This window comes from Ctenopharyngodon idella, chromosome 8 (genome assembly GCF_019924925.1).
Source record: "Ctenopharyngodon idella isolate HZGC_01 chromosome 8, HZGC01, whole genome shotgun sequence".
Classification (NCBI taxonomy): Eukaryota; Metazoa; Chordata; class Actinopteri; order Cypriniformes; family Xenocyprididae; genus Ctenopharyngodon; species Ctenopharyngodon idella.
In genome coordinates, this window is record NC_067227.1 from 25,257,311 (window position 1) to 25,282,019 (window position 24,709).

At 35.2% G+C, this 24,709-nt stretch overlaps 1 protein-coding gene across 1 annotated transcript in view; it reads right to left on the reverse strand.

Moving 5' to 3' along the window:
• The window catches only part of LOC127517499 (cAMP-specific 3',5'-cyclic phosphodiesterase 4D-like), a 136,472-nt gene extending 116,417 nt beyond the window's left edge, over positions 1–20,055 (reverse strand). The window contains exons 1-3 of the mRNA XM_051903247.1: positions 19,922–20,055; positions 12,086–12,179; positions 5,088–5,320 (exon numbers count right to left, since the gene is read on the reverse strand). Coding sequence (XP_051759207.1) covers positions 5,088–5,320; positions 12,086–12,127 — 275 coding nt within the window. The 5' untranslated portion in view covers positions 12,128–12,179; positions 19,922–20,055. The remainder of the gene's footprint in view (positions 1–5,087; positions 5,321–12,085; positions 12,180–19,921) is intronic.
• Between the last annotated feature and the right edge of the window lie 4,654 nt (positions 20,056–24,709).

Here is a 24,709-nt window from a genome sequence, read left to right on the forward strand (position 1 = left end):
GAACGTATACTAGTTTAATTAGCGACACTTAGCGTACATTTTAAAACCTTTATTTGAATATGGCAACATTTTTATTTTAAAATCTTTATTTGAATATGGCAACATTTGTATTTTAAAAACTTTTTTTTTTTTAATATGGCAACATGATACCTCATTCTACAATATTTCTATGATCGCTGATGCAGACTCCTCCCCCATCAGCCAATCACTGTGTGCATAGTTAATAAGCGTGTTGACATCATCCATAGCAACGAGGTCAACCCCGCCCTTACTCTTAACTTAAGACTTCTCTCTATTCCTTAGTAGAAGTTTGTCTCAGCAGCTTTGTGAATAGGTTTTAAGAGAAAACTCTTAGCTAAGAACTTTTACTGCTATTTAGGAGAACTCTTAGTGGTAAGATAAAATGTTACAGCCCCTGATTCCTATTTTAATATATTTTGAAATGAAATTTATTCCTGTGATGGTAAATCTGAATTTTCAGCATCATTACTACAGTCTTCAGTGTCACATGATCCTTCAGAAATCATTCTAATATGCTGATTTGGTGCTCAGGTAACATTTATTATTATTATTATTATCAATGTTGTGGAAATGGTGATACTTTTTTTCAGGATTCTTTGATGAATAGAACGTTCTATGAACAGCAATTATTTGCATTTATTAAATGTATTTATTAAATTTATTAAAGCATTTATTAAATAGAAATCTTTTTCATTACATTATACATTATAAATGGCTCTTTTCTGTCACCTTTGATCAATTTAATGCATTCTTGATGAATAAACGTTTTAAATTCTCTCTATTTTTAAATCTTACCACACATATTTGAATGGTATCATTGTTTCCACAAAAATGTTAAGCAGCAAAAACTGTTTTCAACACTGATAATAATAATAAATGTTTTTTGAGCAGCAAATCAGCATATTAAAATAATTTCTGTATGATTCTGAAAATTCAGCTTTGTCATCACAGAAATAAATCACACACACACACACACACACATATATATATATATATATATATATATATATATATATATATATATATAATTTTAGTTTCTATATATATAAAATATATATAAAATTTTTAGTTTCTATATGTGATCCTGGACCACAAAACCAGTCATAAGTCGCACAGATATATTTGTAGCAATAGCCAACAATACATTGTATGGGTCAAAATTATTGATTTTTCTTTTATGCCAAAAATCATTAGGATATTAAATAATGATCATGTTCCACAAAGATATTTTATAAATTTCCTACCGTAAATATATCAACAATTTATTTTTGTGAGTGGATATGCATTGCTAAGGACTTCATTTGGACAACTTTAAAGGCAATTTTCTCAATATTTAGATTTTTTTGCACCCTCAGATTCCAGATTTTCAAATAGTATCTCGACCAAATATTGTCCTATCCTAACAAATGCAAAAGCTTATTTATTCAGCTTTCAGATGATATATAAATCTCAATTTAAAAAAAAACTGACCCTTATGACTGGTTTTGTGGTCCAGGATCACATATTACATTTTGCATTTTTTTTAAAAATAGTGCAGTTTTTTTTGTTTTTTGTTTTTTTTTCAATACAAATATAAATGTAAGGTGACTAAGTCTGCTGACAGGTCATCATACACTCAGGTTTCCTCACATGAGCTGAGCAGTACTGACAGCAGCCTTTAGGTGTTGGTTCAACCTGAGCGAACGATAATCACCAAACAACCACACAGAATCCTGAAGTTACAAGCATGAAATTACTTTTGACAGCAAATCTGTTTTTGCCCCTTCTCTCTTTTATCGAAGATAATTTTTTCACTCAAATACAATGCGAGACAACCCTCAGTTCAGCCACTAAAACCAAAGCCTTGTTAGAATGACTGTCCTGCATATGACACAGCGCTGACAGGAAGGCAATTCAAAGACAAGTGTGTGTAATAGAGAGGTGTCTGATAAAGCACCCTTTCCATTAGAGGCAACGGGGGGAAGAAGAATTGAGACAATTTATCCACTGAAGTCTGCATATTAGAATATTCACTGAATTGTAAAGAGGGGAGCATGACCTTGTGAATTACAGCCTGGTATGAAACAGGAATATGATGCATACACACAATCAAGACGCAAGGCTTATTCAGAGAAGACGACCCAATACTGGTCAGTATAACACAATTAAGACAATAGTTCATACTGGTGATGAGTATTAGCAACAGTTTCTGCAATACAAGTAAAAATCTTCTCTTGTGAATGTCTAAACTTCAAAAAATTTCCAGTCTTCACAGTTGGAGACTGAGGCCTCCTGGGGTGTTAAAAAATGATTTACCATGATCAGATGGGAAAAACAAGCCTTGTGTGCATGTATAAATTCTATGTGCTGTAGACGGGAGCTGATGTTGCATATCACTGAGCGCTTGATTGACAGATTCTATGTCTCTAGCTGACATGACTGTCAATCATCTTTTGCTTTAGATGATAATTATGAGAAAATTGCTAGCTATGATTGAGTTGTCTTCGGTTGGTCTGTATTCCTTCTTTGGACCGCTGAACTGTTCCACCATGTTTCATCAAACATCACAAGGCTACAAAGCCATGTAAAAACCAAAACTTTAAAAAAAAAAAAAAAAAAAAAAATATGTACATCTTTGTTAAACTAAAATGTCTACCTTAAAATAAAAATGTCAAGTTTTCCATTTAGACTATGTCATGTTTATAAGTTGACAGAATCTGTTTACACAATGTGAAAATAACCTTGTTGTTGGCAGAGGCTCTTTTCACTATTTTCAAGTTTGCCTGCCAATTCTCAGACAATTTACCTTTAGTACAAGCAGCATTTCACTTCTATTTACCCTGTGTGAATAGCATCTATCACTATTTGCATTTAGTTTAAACAAGATGCTGTTTGTTGATATTTAGACTTGGTGCGAACAGTATCTAACACTATTTGCAATCTGTGCAAACGGTATCTACAGTTATCACCTGCAGTTTGTGATAATGATTATAAGGACATTTCTTGTCAACTTTGGTTCAGTGTTGGGTCAATTGTTTTCTCCTTTCTCCAGCAAAATAAGTGAAGAACTTCTGATCTGAAATATTTATATTATACCTACATGCATTAAAATGTATTTACAAAAGAAATATGACACAATATAAACCAAGACATATAGGCTACTGTTTAGAACAGCAATCACAATCAAAGTGTATCACTGACTTTGACAAAAACAAATGTTCTTGTAATAAGTCTCCAAAGCATGAGGAAACAAACAGATCAAAAGTACAATTAGCTCTAACACATCTAGATCAGACAAAAGCAGGTTTGAAGTTTCTGTAAGAGGTTCATTGACCCTTGTTAATTACATGTTTGAAAGTAAAAGTCTCAACGATTTACTCAAATGAAAATTGGCTTTTTAATTTTGCTAATGTAAAAAATCCAAACAGTGTTGGGTAAAGTTAATGTATTACTCCCAAAAAAGTAATTATGTTGTTAAACTGAAAAGTAACATGCATTACTTAACTCAAATATTACTGTTTAATTTATTAATAAATCAAAAAAGTAATCTGATTACGTTACGCACGTTACTTGTAATTAGTGATCGACCGATATTAATTTTTTTTTTTAGAACCGATACCGATAATTTGTGTGTTTATGTGCCCGATAACCGATATGGAGAACTGATATTTATTTACTGTTATACTTCTGTTTTTGACACGATTACAACACCACTGAACTGAACAACCCATTTTATTTATAACAATCACTCCCTCCTTGCATAGAAAACAAAACAAATCTTATTTATACACCAATAAATAGTGGGGTCTGAAAGTGCAAAAAATAAAAAAGTGAACTGTTACTAAACTGTTTTTGTTGAAAATTAGTAGTCTTTCATGTTAATTTTAATCTTCATATTACAAAAATAATTTTATTTATAAAAAGCATCAGCAGCAACACTAATGTTAACAATAAGCAAAATAAATGTAGAATGTCTAATGTTTTCAAATGGAGAAAATAAATTAAAGACAGGAGTCATATCAACTTTGCAGAAATGCAATATTTCATTTTAAACTACAGTTTTAGTAGATTTAAGCTGTTTAATAGGCTAAAGAGTTAATAATAATTTGCTGGATAATGTTAAATAACTGAATAATATTCTCTGGAATATTGGAATATAACAAACAAAACATCGTATTTTATTGCATTTCTCAACTGGTATGTTATATCAGAATTATTAATAATGTATTTGTCGTTCTAGATTATGAAATATCTGCTGACAAAGTGCTGTTTATCTATGCATTTACACAGAACTATACTCAAACTGCGAACGCTCGCAGAGATAATAAATAATTAATTTCCGTAGAGTTGTGTTTACTTGGATGTTTATTAGCGAATTAATGGTGATACAGTAAATGTTTATATACGTTGTTTTAAACAAGTGAACCTTGTTAAAAGTTACATGCGGTGGCCGTGCTGGAGGAGCATTTCCTGAGCATCAACCCGCTGAGGGAACAGCAAAATGCAGATGACTTCACGAGACTAATGATGAGCATAGACAACAGAGAGAGAATTAAATTCAGCGCTTTTATTTCCAACATGTGCTCATTCATGGCTGTATTATTTAATTCATGCAAAGTTACATCTTTATTGGGACAGGATTTAACAGATTATTGTGACTCTGTGAGCTTGTCTCTATTTCTTAGAGACAAGCTGCATAAACTAGCTACATTTTAGGCATTTATGTAACACATCTAATTTGTGCATTAATGGCTGTTATGTTAAATAGAGTTTACTAATTACAGCAAAGCAGGTAATGCGCCGTAATGGCGATCCTGTGCGCAATTCTCAAAACACCCACAAGATGGCGGCGTTTATTGGTAAATCAAATATTACAAAACCGATATCCGATTATGGTAAAATGCTTAAATATCGGGGAAAATATCGGTAAATCAATATATCGGTCAATCTCTACTTGTAATGCGTGACCCCCAACACTGACAACAAACATACACATTTAAAATGTACAGTCTTTCTCTTTCTGCAAAATGGAACACAAAACTAATGATGCACAATGAGAAAATAAAAATAAAATCCCAGCTGATTACCTGCTTGTATCTGCAGAAGTGATGGCAATGAGGGGGGGTGCTCTCAACGGGAGGCTGGTGGGTCGAGGCTGGGCCGTCTCGGTCTCTGGTTTCCTCTCACAGTAGTACTGCTCTGCCTGCCTGAAGGCCAAAGGAGGCAGCTGGATGGTCCGACAGGAAAGCCTGCGGACCGCAAAGGGCTCCATGCAGGACAGCGAGCATGAGTCTGGGGACTCTGGAGAACAATCTGAGACCTGAAAGGATGAGAGTTTGATTAATCATTTTTCTCAAATGCATAACAGTAATAGAGCACTTATGTATGAGATTTTTTTTAAAAACATAGTCTAATTTAGTTCTTTCAAAAATGATCCATTTGTTATCTGATTGGTTTTAAAGGGTTAGCTCACCCAAAAATGAAATTTGTGTCATTAAGTACTCACCCTTATGTCGTTCCAAACCCATAAGACCTTCGTTCATCTTCGGAACACAAATTAACATATTTTTGATGAAATCCGAGAGGGTTTTTTTTATCCCCCATAGAAAGCAATGTAATAACCGTCATTCAAGCTCCAGAAAAGTAGTAAAGACATCGTTAAAATAGTCAACGTGAATACAGTGGTTCAATCTTAATGTTATGAAGTGACAAGAATACTTTTTGTGTGCAAACTTTATTCAACAATCTCTTCTCTTGCCTGTCAGTCTCCTGTGCAGTTGACACAGTGCAGCAATTCCGTGTTTATATCTGAACGCCGGCTCAGTATTGGCTGGCGCTGGTCACGTGAGCACCACGACACATGCATGTGATGTTTGACAGGAGCCGGCCAATACAGAGTCAGCACTCCGAAGATGAAAGAAGGTCTTACGGGTTTGGAATGACATAAGGGTGAGTACTTAATGACAGAAATCTCATTTTTGTGTGAACTAACCGTTTAAGTGTGATTTTTCAGCCTGGCACTTTGGGATAGTTCGTGGTCCTTGGTGATTCGTATAATGCAAGTCAATGGCGACCGTCACTGAAAGTCAAAAACATATTACAGGTAAAATAAAATTAATACTCATGGCGCCTGACGATACATTGAGGTCTTACGAAGCGAATCGCTCCGTCTGTGCAAGAAACTGAAAATTATTTACAACAATATTACTACCTGTAATTCACAATCTCAAATGGTCCTGAGAGCGTTCACGAGAGTCTTCGGCGCGAGCTTCCTGTCGCATAATGACGTATGCGCGGAAGCTCAAACGTTGAGAATCTGTGAGATCACGCATATAGGTTGCTGCATCCAGGACAAGCACAAGTAAGTACGATTTTTGATGTAAAGTACAACACATGCGCCCTCCCTCACTGTAGTAAACAAACACAGCGTCAGTTTACCTAACGTGTGAGTTTGCTCCCGCGCATACATCATACTGCGACAGGAACCATATGATGCGTTCCAGACAAGGTTGGATGTGGGAATATCCCAAATTAAATGTCATCCTTCAGACTTCAGTGAGTTCCAGGCAATCAGACGTCACGTTCACATGTTGAGCACATGATGTCGCCATGACACAAGAAGAGCATATCCTGTTTTTGTGTCAATTATGGCAAACAGAATAAAAAAAAAAAAGAAAATCGCTTTGAAAACAGCTGACGAAAAGCAAAAAAAAAAAAAAAAAAGCTTCAATTGTATTATTTTATTACTGCGTTCCAGGTGTTCCCTTCGATGTTCAGTGTTTTTATTAAGCTTTAATTTTATTATTGAAGCATAATTTAAAAAAAAAAAAAAAAACTTGCCGACATCTTGGAAATGAAGTCAAATGACGCGTCTCGCTCGAAGTAGCCTGAGTTCAAAGGTTCAGTGTCCGACTTTGAGTGGCGTTGGGCGTGCCAGACGTTATTTCCAAGAACAAGGTGGGGAAAATCCCAATTCCGAGCTGTCTTAGCTCGCGCTCCAGACTGCCATGAACGCGGTCAGGACCGTTTGCCGAGGCTGTAGATTGCAGGTAATAATGTTATAAGTAATGTTCAGTTTCTTGCACAGAGACTGATAGTTTCGCTTCATAAGACCTCAATGTATCAGGAAACACTTGTATTATTTTGTTTTGCCTGTATGATTCCCCCCCCCCCCCCCCCCGGTAACGTTAGCTATTTGACTTGCATTATACGAATCACCAAAGACCACAGTTTCAACTAAAAATCTTTATTGTTTAACAGTCAACTGAAAAAAAAATGTTACCTACTACTACATCTTGGATGGCCTGAGGGTGAGCAAATTAACAGGAAATTTGCATTTTTGGGTGAAATATCCCTTTAAAACAACTAATGTATTCATATAATCTAAATGGACCATTAGCTTTTAATTTTTATAATGAATAAGTGACCTTTGTTCCATTAACCTTGGCCTAATTAATTTGAATATATATATAAAACATTTAAATAATATTGAAATCACTGGAATTGCAACATCTAAAATATATATGCTCCAAAGTAGATCAGCCCATGAGACCATATGTAAAAAGGTTTTACAGTACTATATTCTGAATTTGACAAATGAATAAGTCAACAACAACAAAATAGTGTTTTTATATATATATGTGTGTGTATATATATATATATTACAATAACAGCAAAATAGTATATATGTGACCTGCTATTCACACAAAAAATCCTGAAAAAAATAGCAGCAGAATTCTTACAAAAATATTCAGCACAACCTTTTTCAAAATGTTAAAATAATAAGAAACATTACTTGAGCACAGAATCATCATTAGCATGATTTCCGAAGGATCATGTGACACATATCCATCAATTCATTCATCATTCCACTCTTTTTTTTACAATATGCTCTGAAAACGCATGAGAGAACCATCACTCCCCTCTGGATACAACAAGGCTATATCGATTTGATACAGAGAGACCAGCTCTCTCCAAACAGCCTCAGGACAAAGAACACACAAATCACCATTGATTCACACAAAGAGGCTCCGCACTCATTGTCCTTCAGGCACTGATTTTGGCTCCCCAAAATGCGATGAAAAAGTTCGATTATCCTGAAAGATAAATTATTTAATAATTCTTAGTCAAAACCCATTTAGATCTCTGACTGAAGGGGAAGTGAAGGAGTACCTGTTCTCAAAGACAGGTATTTGCTTCTTTTCTGACACTGACATTTTCCTTTGTGTTCTGTTCTATAGAAACATCTCTCAGGAGGTTTACCTTATCACCTCATACATTATTAATTACTTAATTGTGTTCACTTAGATAGTGCTGAAAGCCAAAACAAGGTGTCCCATGTGAACTGAAGAGTTTAAAAAAAGTTCTGGCCTTCAAGAACAATTAATTTACCTTTTCAAAGCAAGCAAGTTAGATGTAATGCATTTTTAATGCCATTGTAGGGGGTTTAAGGGGGGAAGTGTGGATGCAAAGGGATATTCTAAAGTTTCATGCTTTTTTGCACAGTCTCACTACAAATGGGCAATAGAAGATTGCCTGGTCTCAATTTCTGCTGTGACATTCAGATGGTAGGGTCAGAATTTGCCGTAAACAACATGAAAACATGGATCCATCCTGCCTTGTATCAACAGTTCAGGCTGCTGGTGGTGGTTTAATGGTATGGGGGGTATTTTCTTGGCACACTTTGGGCCTCTTAGTGTCAGTTGACCATAATTTAAACACCACATCCTACCTGAGTATTGTTGCTGACCATGACTATCCCTTTATGACCACAGTGTACCCATTTTATAGCTACTTCCAGCAGGATAACGCGCTATGTCACAAAGCTCAAATCATCCTAAACTGGTTTCTTGAACATCTCGAGTTCACTGTACTCAAATGGACCTCCACAGTCACCAGATCTCAATCCAATAGAGCAGCTTTGGGATGTGCTAGAACAGGAGATGCGAATCATGGATGTGCAAATATGCTACAACTGTGTGATGCTTTCATGTCAATATAGAATATATATATATAAAAATCACAGACACCACACATACTGTATAAAAATACAGTGGCCCCATTTTGGGAGGAGGTAGAGGATTAAATTGCATCGATTTTTGACAAGCAATTTTAGTTTTGATGACAAATCAGATATGAACTAAAAACTAATTTATCTAAATCATCGCCGCCTGACTGTGAAATAAGAGTTTTGAACAGAAAATAAATGTCTTTTGACTCAAGGTGAGAGCATTAAACAATGTCTCACCTGTCTACTCGGATGGCTGTAGCCACATCCCGTGAAAAACGCATTAACCACAAGGAAACGTGCTCCCTTTCAGGGGAACACCTCAATCTTATTCCCTGAATGAAATATGCAAATCATCGGCCAACTTATAAATAAATAAGCGAGTAAATATGTAAACCTTTGATCCATTTACCAGTGTTTTCACAGAGGCATTGAATATATCAACATTTTAATTATCGTCACTGATGCTTTGTAGCGCACCACTGCGTTTAAATATTGGTAAATGTGATTTCAGAGGGGAATGATTAAGGTGTCACATGGGTAAAGACCGGCATCCAAATGAGGTATTTTATTAAGAGAGATTTGATGATATTTAACAAACAGACATCAAAGCAGACAATTTTTCTTTCTTCTTTTACTGTAGTTTGAAATCCAAATGTTCAGAATTGCTCAGGGATTCAGTCAGCAGGTATTTGAAAGTGTTCATAAGAATTTCAGGGAAGGTATAGCCTAGACAGTTTAACTTGTCATTCAAATACTAAAGAAAAATTCATTGCACATTTAATGAAAAATATTAATTGTGAAAAGGATGTTTTGAAAATTAAAATGGACTAAATGAGCTGTAACTCACACATAAAGGCACTTCTAAATGACAAAGTCCTAAGTAGTCCTTAAAAACATTTTAGACATCATTGAGTCCTGAAATACAGAGTTAAAGCACCAAAAATGAATCACAGTGATATGAAATTCTTTATAGCGTTCCAGTGGAGCCTCAGCATTGCCCCGGGCTTTTGTGATGTGAGCAGTAACGTGGGTTACACAGGTGATGACAAGCGATGAGTGTCTCTTATCATGTAGCCTAGAGCTAAATGACAACAGGTCAATGGCGAATCTTAATTCATTAATCTTTCCGATGAAAGACTTCACTTCATCTGCCTCCTTGAGACTAGTTCTGTAAGATATATTTTAGAGACATATTTCAGTTTAAAAGCTTACATATAGGGCATAATGAGGCTAAAGGCCCCCAGGATCCATAAAAAAAGTTTCATTTTATATTCCCCCAAACCACTAAATGGCAACCACCGTAAACTCGACACTATGCAATGTTAACATTTCCTTATCTACAAGACTATAATATATTAACTATGTATAATAACTATGACAAACAATACAATTAAGTAATTTAAATTTAACATAAATTGTTTTCCAAGGGTGAATTGATTAATTGGGATATGCAAAGTGGGCCCAAAATGACTGCTATTGTAAAATGTTTCTGTTCTAAGATGTTCATTGATTATTTCCAAAAAGCAGAATAATTCTGGAGTAAGATACTTAGTTTTGAGGTTCTAAAATACACAGAAAATTGATTTAAAGGGTTAGTTCACCCAAAAATGAGAATTCTGTCATTAATTACTCACGCTGTATTACGTTCCACACCCGTAAGACCTTCATTCATCTTCAGAACACAAATTAAGATGATGAAATCCGATGGCTCAGTGAGGCCTCCGTTGCCAGCAAGAAAATTAACACTTTCAGATGCCCAGAAAGCTACTAAAGACGTATTTAAAAGTCTTTAGCGCACAAAAAAGTATTCTCGTCGCTTCATAACATTAAGGTTGAACCACTGTAGTCACATGAACTGTTTTAAATACGTCTTTAGTAGCTTTCTGGGAATCTGAAAGTGTTACTTATCTTGCTGGCAATGCAGGCCTCACTGAGCCATCGGATTTTATCAAAAATATCTTAATTTGTGTTTCGAAGATGAACGAAGGTCTTACGGATGTGGAACGACATGAGGGTGAGTAATTAAAGACAGAATTTTTATTTTTGGGTGAACTAACCCTTTAAGTATAATATTTTACTTACTTTGAATAGTATTGAATAGTATCAGTACAGAAGTATTGTGATAAAGCATTGACTTCTTTCAGCATTTCTGTTTATACAAATTATATTCCTCTATCAATATGCAATAAAAAAGAGAGAAATGGTCATTTTGGGGTTGGTAAGATTTTTTTTTTTTTTTTTTTTTTTTAATGAATACTCTTTTGCTAACCAAGGCTACATTTATTTGATCATTATTTGAAGTGAAACAAAAAATTATTTTATTAATTTTAATCTATTTTAATATATTTTATTCCTGTGATGTCAAAGCTAAATTTTCAGCTTTACTCCAGTCTTCAGTGTCGCATGATACTTCAGAAATCATTCTAATATACTGATTTGGTGCTCCAAAAGAAATCTTATAACTCTTAATGTTGAAAACAGTTGTGCTGCTTAACATTTTTGTGGAAAACGTAAATACTTCTAAAAGGTATATATGCATTTCTCATATAGCAAAGTGCTGCACAAGCACACAAAGGTGGTAGAATAACTCAGCAACACTCCAGTTCATGGGTCACTCCTTCTGGGGTTTCAATCTTGGACAACCGCTGGTTCACAGCTCAGATCATTAATCACTGCCACCAACCTGTTTGTGTTAAATAACCCGTTGGGTGCTACCATTTTACAAGTTAATGTTTTTTTGTTTTCTTTTTAAACAACACACTCAAACCCTTCTGTAGGCAAGGATTCAGATGATGTTGTACTATATCACAGGTGTAAACAGCAATGATTTCCATTTGTTGCTTCATCAAGTGAAAACATCTTCGTGAATATCACTCTCTTTGAACCTGTACTATCTGTTCTGAGTTTTAACCAGTCAAAGTCCATTGGTGCCCAATAATTATTAATAATCCTCTTAACTGACTCCAGTAATTACTCAAAGCTTGCATAGTGTCCAGTGCATTTGATAAAAGTTACACATATTGGAGGTTAATTGTTTGTGCATGTGTATAGCATGAATGATTTCAGTGCACTCACACTCTCCAATTGATTTTCTCCGCTGCAGGCATTCTCTTGCATTGTTTGTCCCCCAGATAAAAGTTGAGGTTTCAGCCTCAAAACGTAGAAAGTCCTAGAATAAATTAAATAAAAGGAGATGAGATCCTGTTTGATATCACACAAATCACAAGACTCTAAAATAAAGTGATAGCACACCACAAGACCAAATGTCCACATTTTGGCTCAAAATCCCATTTTGACTAGGAAACTACCAGCATACAAAAACATCTTGTGCAGTTCTGGCATCAGAAATTGCATTTGAATAAATGTTGCCTACTATTCTTTTCATTAGTGAGTTTGTGGTCCTTGGGGACAAGCTGATAATCTAGGAACCAATGGTTCAAGTGCCAGTTTTGCATGAAAAAAGAAGTGATCAACTGCTTTCAAAAGCATAGACTACATGTATGCTTACATACACTGAGCTGTGTCGCATATCTCATTACGTTTATGATAATCATTGCAAGTATTTGATATGACCTTGGAATTGTGTACCACTTTTTAAATTAGTGCTTCATAAATAATTCATGAAGCAGAACAAACTGTCCTATTTGAAGTTGGCCAGTTCTACAAAGTCACTTGTTTTACAAAGTCACTTTTAAATAAGGCAAAAACCAAACAGAATCTTTGACAGATGCTAGCAGCTTCAAATAATCTAAAAACTTCAAGTTAGCATTTCAATATTTTCTTCTAGGTATGCTCTGTTTAAACATAAGAATGTAAATCCATCATTTTGTAATGTTAAATTGAGATTCCTAACCGTGAGGTATTCAAGAACCTAAAACATAATGTTTCCATTGTTGGGGTGGGTGATTATTCATGCCAGTGCATTATTATTTGGGTAGGCAAGGCTTTTGTTGCAGTATATAGTGACATCAGTCAGAATATAATTCACAAGTGAAATCATTATTTTCTTTCACTGCATTCCTCCACTTTTTTCCTGAAAATATAATCAGTTCAGAACAAAACTGAATATGGCCTAAAGCTATAGGGTGCAATAGGCTAAAAAAAAACCCTTATGGAAAATATGGTCCCAAAATACATGTCAATCAAAAATTAATTTTAAAGTTTAAATGAATTTTGGTGGAACAAATGCTTTAAAAATGCTTTAAATTATAAAAAGGCAGCTAGGAGGGCATTTTACCCCAAAAGTGGGTCAAAAGGTCCTTGGAGGGCCTATAGTAATATAGCATAAACGCAATAAGGATAATAAAAATCAAAGGATTCTTTAACCCAAGGGGGTCTTTATCACCGTTGTACCCACAAACCAAACACTCAGAGTGGAGGGAAAGAAGAAGAAGAAGAAGAAAAAAAAAAACATTTGTTTTCAGTTCAAGCTGAAGTTGAAGTCAACAGACTCAGCACAAATATACAGAATGAGATAAGATAAACTTGCAAAATGAAAACATGCTACGTATGAAAACAAAATTTTAAAAGAATGCTAAAAACAATCTTTTCTTACAAGTAGCCATGCAACATAAAATGTCTCCGGTAACAACCTAAAGAAGGGAAAGAACGTCCATAGAATGAAAATGTACCTTAAATAGTGTTTATAACCTGAAGTCTCTATCACCATCTAGTGGTTATATTGTGGCATAATCAACTCACATTCCCATATGCATGCTGAAAGTGCAGCTAAAAAGTGCTATAAACAAAACATTTATATTATGATTTATAATGTATAAATAAAAAAGTATATTATATAAAATGTATTCATTACATAATATTGCTATGCTGTTAATAATGTTAATTAATAGCTATAATTCTTGTGCTACGTGCTTTGATTTTTATCTAGAAACTTTAATCATAAAACAACTACAGCTCCCTTTACATTGTACTATTTACAGTGGAAAATACAATGTTTCTAGAAAGAGGCCCTATGTCTCAGTAACTGCTGAAAATGTAAACTCTCTCAAACAATTATTTCCCCAGGCAAATATTTGTGAGTGTCACAGGCTAAAATAGGCATATGTCAATTATTGTTTATGGAATGTTTTCCATGGGAAGCACAACTTTTTCCACATTCTTTTTGACCAAAGTTCGTCAAAGAAATCCATCAAGCACTGGTAGTTGATGTGATCACTTACAACCAATGGCATCCTCTATAAAATAAATGAACTTTAATTCATGCATATGACATGTTGGTGCTTTTAATCAAAAGTTCTTTTCCTTGTGTTCACCATGAGAAAGACTTTTTTTAAACTGCGAAGGCAAAAGCCACGTCATTTCATATACGCAACTGCAAATCTATTAAATACAAAGATAACCATCAACAGGAAACCAGAGGGCTTCATTTGTATCATTTAGCAAGCTGCGGCACATAAACCCACATTATAGTCATGTATATTAATTTTTCCATATAAGCATTGACATTAATACATGTTTAAAAGTCAGTTATTCCCATGATGCCTTGCCATCTGCGTTTCTGCTGAGGTTATTGAACTCTTAACATGTCATGAGAGAGTTTGGGGAAAATGGTTGCACTGTTTCCTTCTGATGCCGTTCCAGAAAAGCCTTTTCAAACTCTGCGCACAGGATGTTTGAGGAATTATATTAAAACGCAAACTTAAAATGGAAAATGAGCAAAGGCTGTTTTTTTATTCCATATATTCTAAGATGTAAGATTAAAAAGCTGTCTTCTTAAGGTGCTCACAATAGAACACAACGGCCTTGACATACGCTAATGGCAATCTACCTAAATTTAGCCTGTGACAGATTGTCTGTTAATGGTTTAAATGTAAATGCAAGCGCCATTTCCTTCATTTTCTTTTTTGTAATACATGTTAGGCCACAGTTAATATGATGTCAACAAACTTTTACTATTATAATGTGCAAAAAACTGTTGCATTGAGTTATACTGACACCTAGTTGCATGGATGCTGCATTATTAAAATGTTTTTGCTGACCTTCATGCCATTTTATAATTAATCAGCCATGATTCATTTATTAAGTGAGCGAAAGCATTTGATAAAAAGAGGGTTAAAGATAAAGAGCATTAACCTCGTCATATGACCAAGATGGCAGACTCCATGAGACGACCTGGTACATTAAAAATAAAACACCTTAAATTAAGCTACCGAAATTACTAGAGTCTGCATATTTTGCAAGTGTACAGGAGAAAACATTTTAACAGTACTATTAAACTGACACCATAAAAAAAAAAAAAAAAAAAAAACAGTATTTTCTTGTAAAACGTACTCCAATAATCTACATTTAATTTAAAGCGGGGTATAATGCTATTTCATGTATTCTGACTTATTTACACTGTTAAAGAGTTGGATTCTCATGCTAAACGTGGCCAAAGTTTCAAAACATGAGTTGGACGTTTCTGTTCCAAAAATTCTCTTTCAAATCCTCACAGGATTCGGACTTTTTTTTTTTTTCAAGTATCGGCCTGAGTGACGTAAACGGGGGCGGAATTCCTTGTACGGCCACTTCTCCCGGAAGGGCGCGCGCGCACACGTGGACCTGAGCGAGAGCGCAAGAGCACGCCCATCAACGCGCGTTCGGGTTTACGGAAGTCATCAGCAGCGCTGCACAGGTCACAGGACTGCACGAAATCAACAATGTCACCAAAGAAGTGTGTTTTTGGTTGTGAGGGAAAGATAACCTTGCTTCCCAAAGAACCCAGTGTTCAGTGGACCTGAGAGATTTGTTCTTACGCATTACATTGATGCGCTTTCGATATTTGTTTGCACTTATGGTTTCATAAACAGCCCAGTTCTACGCTGGATTTACAGATCGTTTGAAACTGAAAGACGGAGCGGTCACAGCGATAATGATCCTGGTCATGAGTCGGAACCGCAGGTGGTGAGTAAAACTGCATCAAATGTCTGTTTTGTTGACAATAGGCGCCTAAGTGCATATAATGTAAACAATACGAATGTAGTGAATTCATAAAGTCATTATTCATCATTCATATGCTATATTCATTATAGTGATTCAAAAGTTATCCATGGGTAATGCGATGGTGTATTGTGTGTTTAAATACAGTTTAGCTGACCATTGATAGCTTGTAGACGATCTCTACACAAAAGCTGCGCGTACTCGTGACTTTATCTCCGCTCACAGGACACGCCTCCAGGCGTTCGGCTGTTTTCGGAAATACTCGGTAAAGCGTATGTATCTTTTATAAATATGAATAAGCTAAAGACTTTTTGGATATGAAAGATGCACTACTACTCTATAGGTACTCAAGATTAACCCCCCCTTTAATGTTTTACTTGCTGTTTCTTTGTTATTATTTGAAAATTTACTAGCAATTACTGAGTGGAAAAAGCTTTCAAATAAATCCTACTTATATTTTTTTCAGTGTATTAAAAAAATTCACCTTTAACTAGGGGTCACAATATATCGCAATACAACAATATTGTATCGTGGGTAGTGACAATATGTATTGTGCATTGTTCACCCATAATTAAATTCAAGTTTACAGAGTTTTAGTTTCAGTACTACATCAAACTACTATACAGATAAACCAAAATGTATTCAGACATCTTGAACATTTCATTCATTAATACAGTTTATTCACTATAGTTTAAAAAAATGGTAATAAAATATTACAAGATCTCAGAGTTAAACTGTGTCAGAAAAAATGAATCTTAATTATGTCAGATAACACTTAAGCAAAACATGGGCAGGTCAAAGTGTCTGAATAATTTTTGGTTCCAAATTTTTTATCAGTTTTAGTCCACTGTATGAAGAATTCTGTGGTATAATATGTCACAGTTTATTTTGCTATCCTCACTTACATAAATGAACTACATCCTGCACCCACTAGTAAAAATAGATCAAAAATATCAGAAATGTCTGAATAATATTTGGTTTGACTGTATTTAATGTTGAATATAATGTATAATAATGCAATGGGGGAACATCTGTGGATCCTGATAATGCCATATGTCTTATGTTACTAGTAAAAAGTGGTCTACATTATTTTAGTCAATGACAGAGCGTAAACATATTCATCTAAAATAAATATGTGTTTCAGTGTTAGAATCATGCATATTTTTATTCTGGTATCAACATTGTCCTGTGCATTGGGTTACCAGCATCAAGTCCAAGCCTATTCATTTCCACCCCCAGTGTAATATCAGTATCAGTATCGTGATATGTATCGAATCGTGACATGAGGGTATCGTTACATCCCTACCTTTAACATAAAAAAGAACCTCCTAGACTCACAGAGATCATCTGGCCTGTCATAGTTCATTCGTTCATGTTGCCGCCTGAGGGTCCCTTACTGGTTCCCTCTCATGTTCCTCAGGCTGATTTAATGGATGAGGATTATCCAGGTAAATTCTGGTGTGGGCATATGCCCTCAAATAACATTCACAGGACACAGAAACAGCAAACTGTCAGCTTTAGCACACTGTCAGGAGTTCAGATTGACCTTTAAAGCATGAATCTATGTAATTAATTTCTTAGCGTGAAACAACAGCATGAACACGTGCTTGCCTTGATCCCCATACATGCCTGCACACTTAAAATATACTAACTTAATGTGGGCACAGACTGCACATAGTGGAAACTGCAAGGGAGATGTGTTTAAATATACAAAGCAACAAAAATGGAATCAGACAGCCACTGAAAGTTGGACGTTTAATTTAAGTCTCCAGTTACCTCTGCACGCACAAGCTTTTGAAGCATTATGTTCACAGTTCGTGAGGGAGAGGTGTTAGAGAACAGCAGGGGTCTGTACCTCTTACAAGCTTTAAGGCCGGTCATTAATTACTTAGCGTGGCTATAAATGCAGTGATATTTTGCTTTAAAATGTCATAAGGAACCGATTAGGAGCACAGATGTTTTAGAGGGGAAAGGGTGGTGTCATCAATGACATCATTATCTGGCCTCCTTGACATCATATGTCATTGCACGCCCTTTTGAACGTTTTCTTGTTTCAGATTCAGCATTTTTGCACATCATAAAAGTGCAAGATGAATTGTTAAACCCGTTGTTGAAAAATACTGGACTGGAAAATGAACTTCTAGTGTTGACATCTTGTTCAAATGTTCAAGTACACTGTGTGACAGTTTTTTTTTGTTTTTGTTTTTTTTTTTTACAAAAAAAACAAGTTTATGTTACATATGAAGACAATTAGGTATGAAATTGCTGGTAAACCAGTGGGATTTTTCCAGATCTGGGAATCTTTTCTAACATTATCAGTTATTCATCAAACTCATGTTGCTTGTATATGATTTCTAGGGTGTAACACAGATTATATATATAACATGTAATGGCAATAATGTATGCACATTTTAATCAGGAAATCTACTATAATTTACTTAGCATTGTAACTTATATATATATATTAATTAAAATAAGTTACAATGCTAAGTAAATAATATATATTAAGTTATATATATATAGAATTTTTTTTATTTTTGACTGGCATAACAGCAATAGGGGATAAAAGGAATGTTTAGGATCATAGTTTTGTTTGGTTTGTATAATGTGAAATGTTTTAAGTATCATTAAAAAAAAAAAAAAACGTAGTTCAAAAATCCTTTGGATACGAAACTTCATCTCTCCGTACTTAAAGGGTTAGTTCACCCAAAAATGAAAATTCTGTCATTAATTACTCACCCTCATGTCGTTCCACACCCGCAAGACCTTCGTTAATCTTCAGAACACAAATTAAGATATTTTTGATAAAATCCGATGTCTCAGTGAGGCCTGCATTGCCAGCAAGATAATTAACACTTTCAATGCCCAGAAAGCTACTAAAGACAGTTTAAAAACTGTTTAAAACAGTTCATGTGACTACAGTGGTTCAACCTTAATGTTATGAAGAGACGAGAATACTTTTTGTGCACCAAAAAATCAAAATAACGATTTTATTCAACAATATCTAGTGATGGGCGATTTCAAAACACCGCTTCATGAAGCTTCGAAGCTTTACGAATCATTTGTTTCGAATCAGTGGTTCGGACTTCGGAGCGTGTATCAAACAGCCAAAGTCACGCCCTCCAGTGGTGAGCCATTGAAATTTCGAAACACTTATGACGTAACGAAGCCTCATTTACTGAAATCACGTGACTTTGGCAGTTTGATACATGCTCTGAACCACTGATTCGAAACAAAAGATTCGTAAATCTGGCAATGCAGGGCTCACTGAGCCATTGGATTTTATCAAAAATATCTTAATTTGTATTCCGAAGATGAACGAAGGTCTTATGGGTGTGGAACGACATAAGGGTGAGTAATTAATGACATAATTTTCATTTTTGGGTGAACTAACCCTTTAAAAACTGTGGCTTTTTAGTATGCAAAAATCCTCACTTCATGTGACTAAGTCAGAATCACTCCCACACAGCCATGGGCTTGATTTTACACATGACTTCATTCAGTAGGGGAAACACTGACATGTGGAAGGAAAACACAAGAGTGGCTACAGTATCATCAGTTGGATACGAGCCCCAATAAACATGTGGACCATAAATGCCTCACTCTTTACTATGATTATAATACAATAAGACATTCCAGTTCACTGTGAGTGCAGGCTGCTTTAAGGGTGCTCTATTTATAGATTAAGGATGCAAAAGCCATCAAAAATGTCTCTCTCCTAAAAGAAACCTTTGCATGCAGTGCAGCGATGAGTTAGCTGAACAGGTCAGGTGCCCAAAAGTCACCTTGCACCTGCCTATCCTTTTCCACATGCCTTAAAGCTCAAAATGACACATGCTAGACCAGATGGATGGTGACAGCAAGAAAAGCATGAGCAGGCACGTTTGTAGGGTACAGAAATATTCTTTCTGTGCCTTTGGGAGGTACATATAGAAGAAAAAGGGAGTGAATAAAGTGTGAATAGGAACTTACTCTTCTCCTTGGAGAAAGAGAAAAGAAACAGAAATGACAGATGCAATCCTCCAGAGATTGATCCTGGTTGTCACTGCGATACAGTCCAGCTGAAACAGAATGAAACATCTAAATCCCCTTTTGCTTCCTGTGACACTGTGCCTCGTGCTGTGATGCTCTTTGGTTTAAGGACTGAGGAATATCAGAGTTCCCAGCCTCTCAACCAATCAGAGCGCTCTGCTCCATCTCCCCCCACCCCTCCCCTTCCTAAAGTTCCTCCAGCATTAGCCAGCAGAGACTGAAGAGATGTTTTAAAAAGCAGGGGCCACTGCAGCATTACAGCGGGATACTTATGTGTCTCAAATTATCAAGCACTAGAGCAATAGGAGTGTTTATGTGAACGTCTATCATGGGGATATGCAATCAGCTGAGAGTTTTCTTTTGGAAATGAATCGTGAAATTTGGGCGTCAGACATCAGTTGTGCTACTCGCACTGTTTTCCTCTATAGTCCATTTGGCAGCTTTCACATGCCCTCTGACTGATCCCTGCCTCATTGTTAGTGATCAGGGGAGAACGGGGCTAGTTGTCACACTTCATACTTCTGAAAAATGTGGAAGTCAATTTATGGTAGCATATGGTAACACTTTATTTTAAGGTGATGTAGTTACACGTTACTACATGTACTTACTATAGTAATAACAGTAAATTATGCATAATTACAAGTAACTAACTCTAAACCAAACCATAACTCTATAGTAAATACATGTAGTTAATTAATATTACTCAGTACAGTACAATCTAACTGTCACCTTAAATTAAAGTGTAACCAAGCATTTATCTTAAAGTCACAGCCACAAAAAAAAACAAGTTATTGAGCATTTCCAGCACCATTACCCTGGGGGGAAAAGATACAGTTCACTGAACACAAGCTGATCTTTTGTGACAACATGCCCCAATGGCAAAAATCAAACAGTGAAGCTATTATGAAACAAAACGATTCATGAAAAAAAAAAAAAAAAAAAACGTAAAAAGGTAACGTACAAAAATATAAAATCTGTTTGGAAAAATATTACTGAATTTATAACATTTAAAAACACATGCGACAACTTGTTCCATCACGACAATCATGTCCTGTGCAGCCAACAAAAAAAGAAAAAATTGTTTATCCAGCAGCTATAGCAAAAATAAGATATTGGAATTTGGAGGACAGAATTTACAAAGTTTAATTTTAATGAAATTTAAAGGCCCAATATGTAATTTTCACCACTAGAGGGCGCTTATTCAAAACAAAGGTGTAGCTTGATGACACCTTGATTTCACGGAATCATGGGAGCTGTTGTCTTCACATCTACAGCCGGTGGAAAAGAATCCGACAAGACTTGAGCAGAAATCATATTCATGGATGAGTTAATGTATTAAAGATTCATTAACATTACTGTAGTATGAAGCAGGGTGTGGCTGAAAGCCATTGGAGCCAAACAAAGCCGCTAGAGCAATTGCTAGTGAGAGACAAGCGCGACACATGACACGGCTCGAGAGCAGTGGAGCTCTTATTATTCCGCAGACGACCGCTTCCTGTTCTTCCGGTCATGCGTATGTGGGGTAACGCAGTGCTGTTTTATCATATTAAATACATCTGTGTGTTGAAAGTTGTTATAATGCTACTTTGTGCATTTGCTCGGCGGCTACCATGAGACATTTGTTGCATGCTGCAGTAAGCTAGATCGATATTAGGTATGGTAAAACATGGTACTCGCGGTAAATCAAGAAAACGAGATTTTAACAATAAGACTTACTGTGTTGAGCTATATAACAATGATTAGTTTTCTGTTGATGAATGTATCCAAACAGTTGCTCATATGTCTAATAAAAAATATATTAAAGCGTGTTTGGTGTTTCCATGGTCTCTACAAAATAAAACCAGAAATTGAGGGTAATGTGTGTTATGATGTCATTGATAGGCGAAGCATGGACACGGTCCGTGTCCTGGTTAAAATTGCTTATTTCTCTGATTTATACATTCTTGGAAACATTTCGGATAAAGTCAACAAAATATATAACATTATTCTAGTGGTTTTTGGATATTTTAGTCTAAAAATCTTACATATTGTGCTTTTAAATTTGTCATTTTGAGTTTTTTTTCTTTTCCCCCACCAAATAAATATGTTGACAGGACATTTTACTGCAACAATATGACAATATATTAAGGTATGAAAGTGATTTTTAACAATAACATCCAGAATTGAGAATGTTAATCAATGGTATATACATTCTCCATTCTGCATTATTTCAGCGTTTTTTTGTTTGTTTGTTTGTTTGTTTTTAAGATAATCGTGTTACAGCGAAGTACATGATGAAAAACTACATTAAAGACAAATGATGTGCACGGATAAATCCTTTATAGTAAGCACTGCAATATTCCATAAAAAAACAACACAAATTTTGATTCATGGTGACTTTAAAAACAGACTTGTACCTTTTTGTTCCATTTTTAAACTCTCTTTTGCTTCAAATCAAAGTTTTTATGTTGCGATTCACCTCATAGCCGATTGGTTTGATTTGTTTCATGGCTTATAACAAAAAACTTATAACTTTTTTTTTTTTTTTTTTTTAAATCCCTATGGAAAAAATACTTTGGGAACCAAGGCCATTGAATAAGTGGGTGGTGGGCCATGGGCAACTGTGGAAATATCGGACCGCTGAATGTCATGATTGACCAGTCAGAATCAAGTATTACAGAGCGCCATATAATAAAACAAACAAATGCCCAAAAAGCCACGCATATGGAGATAATCAGCTCTATATCGTCATAGTCTAGTTATCTCACCCCAGTAGTTTATGTTCTTAGGGTCTAGCCAACTTCTAGCGGGCAAGGGAAGCAAACAAATCATATTTGTAATAAATTACTCTGGGATATCTAGCTACGACCCACTTCATATAAACTCATTACCAACATTTTTGTGATGCACTGTCTGGAGTTCCTATGTGATATGTTTGTTTTTGTTTAAAAAATGTTTGATGGGAAATTGAGTTATCGGGAATTACATTTACGCACATAGCAAACGTTAGCTGTTTTTATAAATACTGTGAATGCAGCACAGAGCTCTGTCCTCCTGACCAATGTCTGTCATGATTTCCCATCTGCTTAGAATGTTTGGACACACAAGCAGCTCAAACACAAACATATTAGACATGTCCAAATGTATGATGCTGATCTCACAGTATGTCAGAGACAGTTCAAGTGTTGACAACACTTTTATCCATCTTGATAAGGATAAAATCAATACACTTTCACAAAAAAAGATAAGACAAAAACAAGGATCTATGGTGAGGATTAGATAAAAACACATTTTAAATCAATTGCGATTTTCATTTGAACGGTACAGCTGTTCTTTCAATGTCGGAAGTTCTTTTTCTTCTTTTCTTCCCTATTGTGATGTATATCTGAGTGAAACAGGTTCTCGAACAAGAAAAAATGTCGGGCCGGACTTGACTTTTTCCATCGGGAATTGATTGGATGGATGTGGTTTGCTATTTCTGCACTGTAAAAAAGAATTGTTGTTTTAACTTTAAAAAGTAAGTCACCTGGTTGCCTTAAAATTTTGAGTTAATTGAAATTAAAAATTTGAGTTAATAAAATAAAGGCGATTGGTTTAATCAACAGAAACTCAAAATATTATGTTATCTGAACTGCATTAATTAAAGTTGATTTGACAAAAGAAAAAATGTTGTGATAAATCATTAAAATAATTTTTTACAGGGTGTGATGTCATGTGAGTGACAGGTTGTCGCACCTTCGTGCCAATAACCATCATCAGCGAAGAGATGTTGTCATTGCAAGGGGAGGGGGAGGGGGGGATTATGAGTGGACATAAATTAAAAAAAAAAAAAAAAAAAACACTTTAAACCATCCATACGCTATATTCCTAGTTTTTGTAAGCCATAAAATAGCTATGTGTGATAAACAGATAAAAAGTATATTCCGTTATTCTCTGAAAATCTTCCCCCATGCTGCAGCTCTCAAATATCATTCACATTACTTGTCTTTTGTATTACAAAAAGCTATTATACAGCTTCAGAAGACTTATAACTCATAACACATGAGTTGTGTACAAAATCTTGGACATTTTTGGAGCTCAACAGAATACTTTTTTTTTTTTTTTACTATTTTTTACATAAATTGTTGCATTGAATTGAATGAGACAAGTGTATGTAAGAACGGATTCGTGAATGATTTACACTATTTTTTTCTGCTTGTTTCTCATGTAATGAAAGTGAACGGTGGCTGGGGTTGCATTATGGCTGAGATCTGCTTTTAGGTTAGGTTAGGACAGAAAGTCAAACAGGTTTGAAATGTCACAAGGATGAGGAAATGATTTTTATTTTCACAACCATCACGTTAATAACATTACTAACAATACATTTTGTACTTTACAGCGATCTTGGCATAGTATGCTGAAATACAAGTTTGAACAGGAATGTTCACCTTGTTTGCCCTTTTAGACCTGAAAATCAAGTGCCAGGACCATCTACTAGAAAAGAGGAAAAAAAGAAGCCTGGCAGAAAATGAAGCTGCTGCACCTATTCATTTTTCTGACTCATTAATACCTTGAATGTCCCTTCTAAATATATTTTATTTATATTGATTGATTTTTACATTGCAACAGAGTAAAGGTGCTGTTACATCTGTAGAGCTTTTGGACCCGGAAACAGTGGCGTCAGACTTAACAAGCGGATTAAAGTTAAGTATACAAAAAATACTTGATGCATTTTTTTTTTTTTTTTTTTTTTTGTGTGTCAAGTGTAGT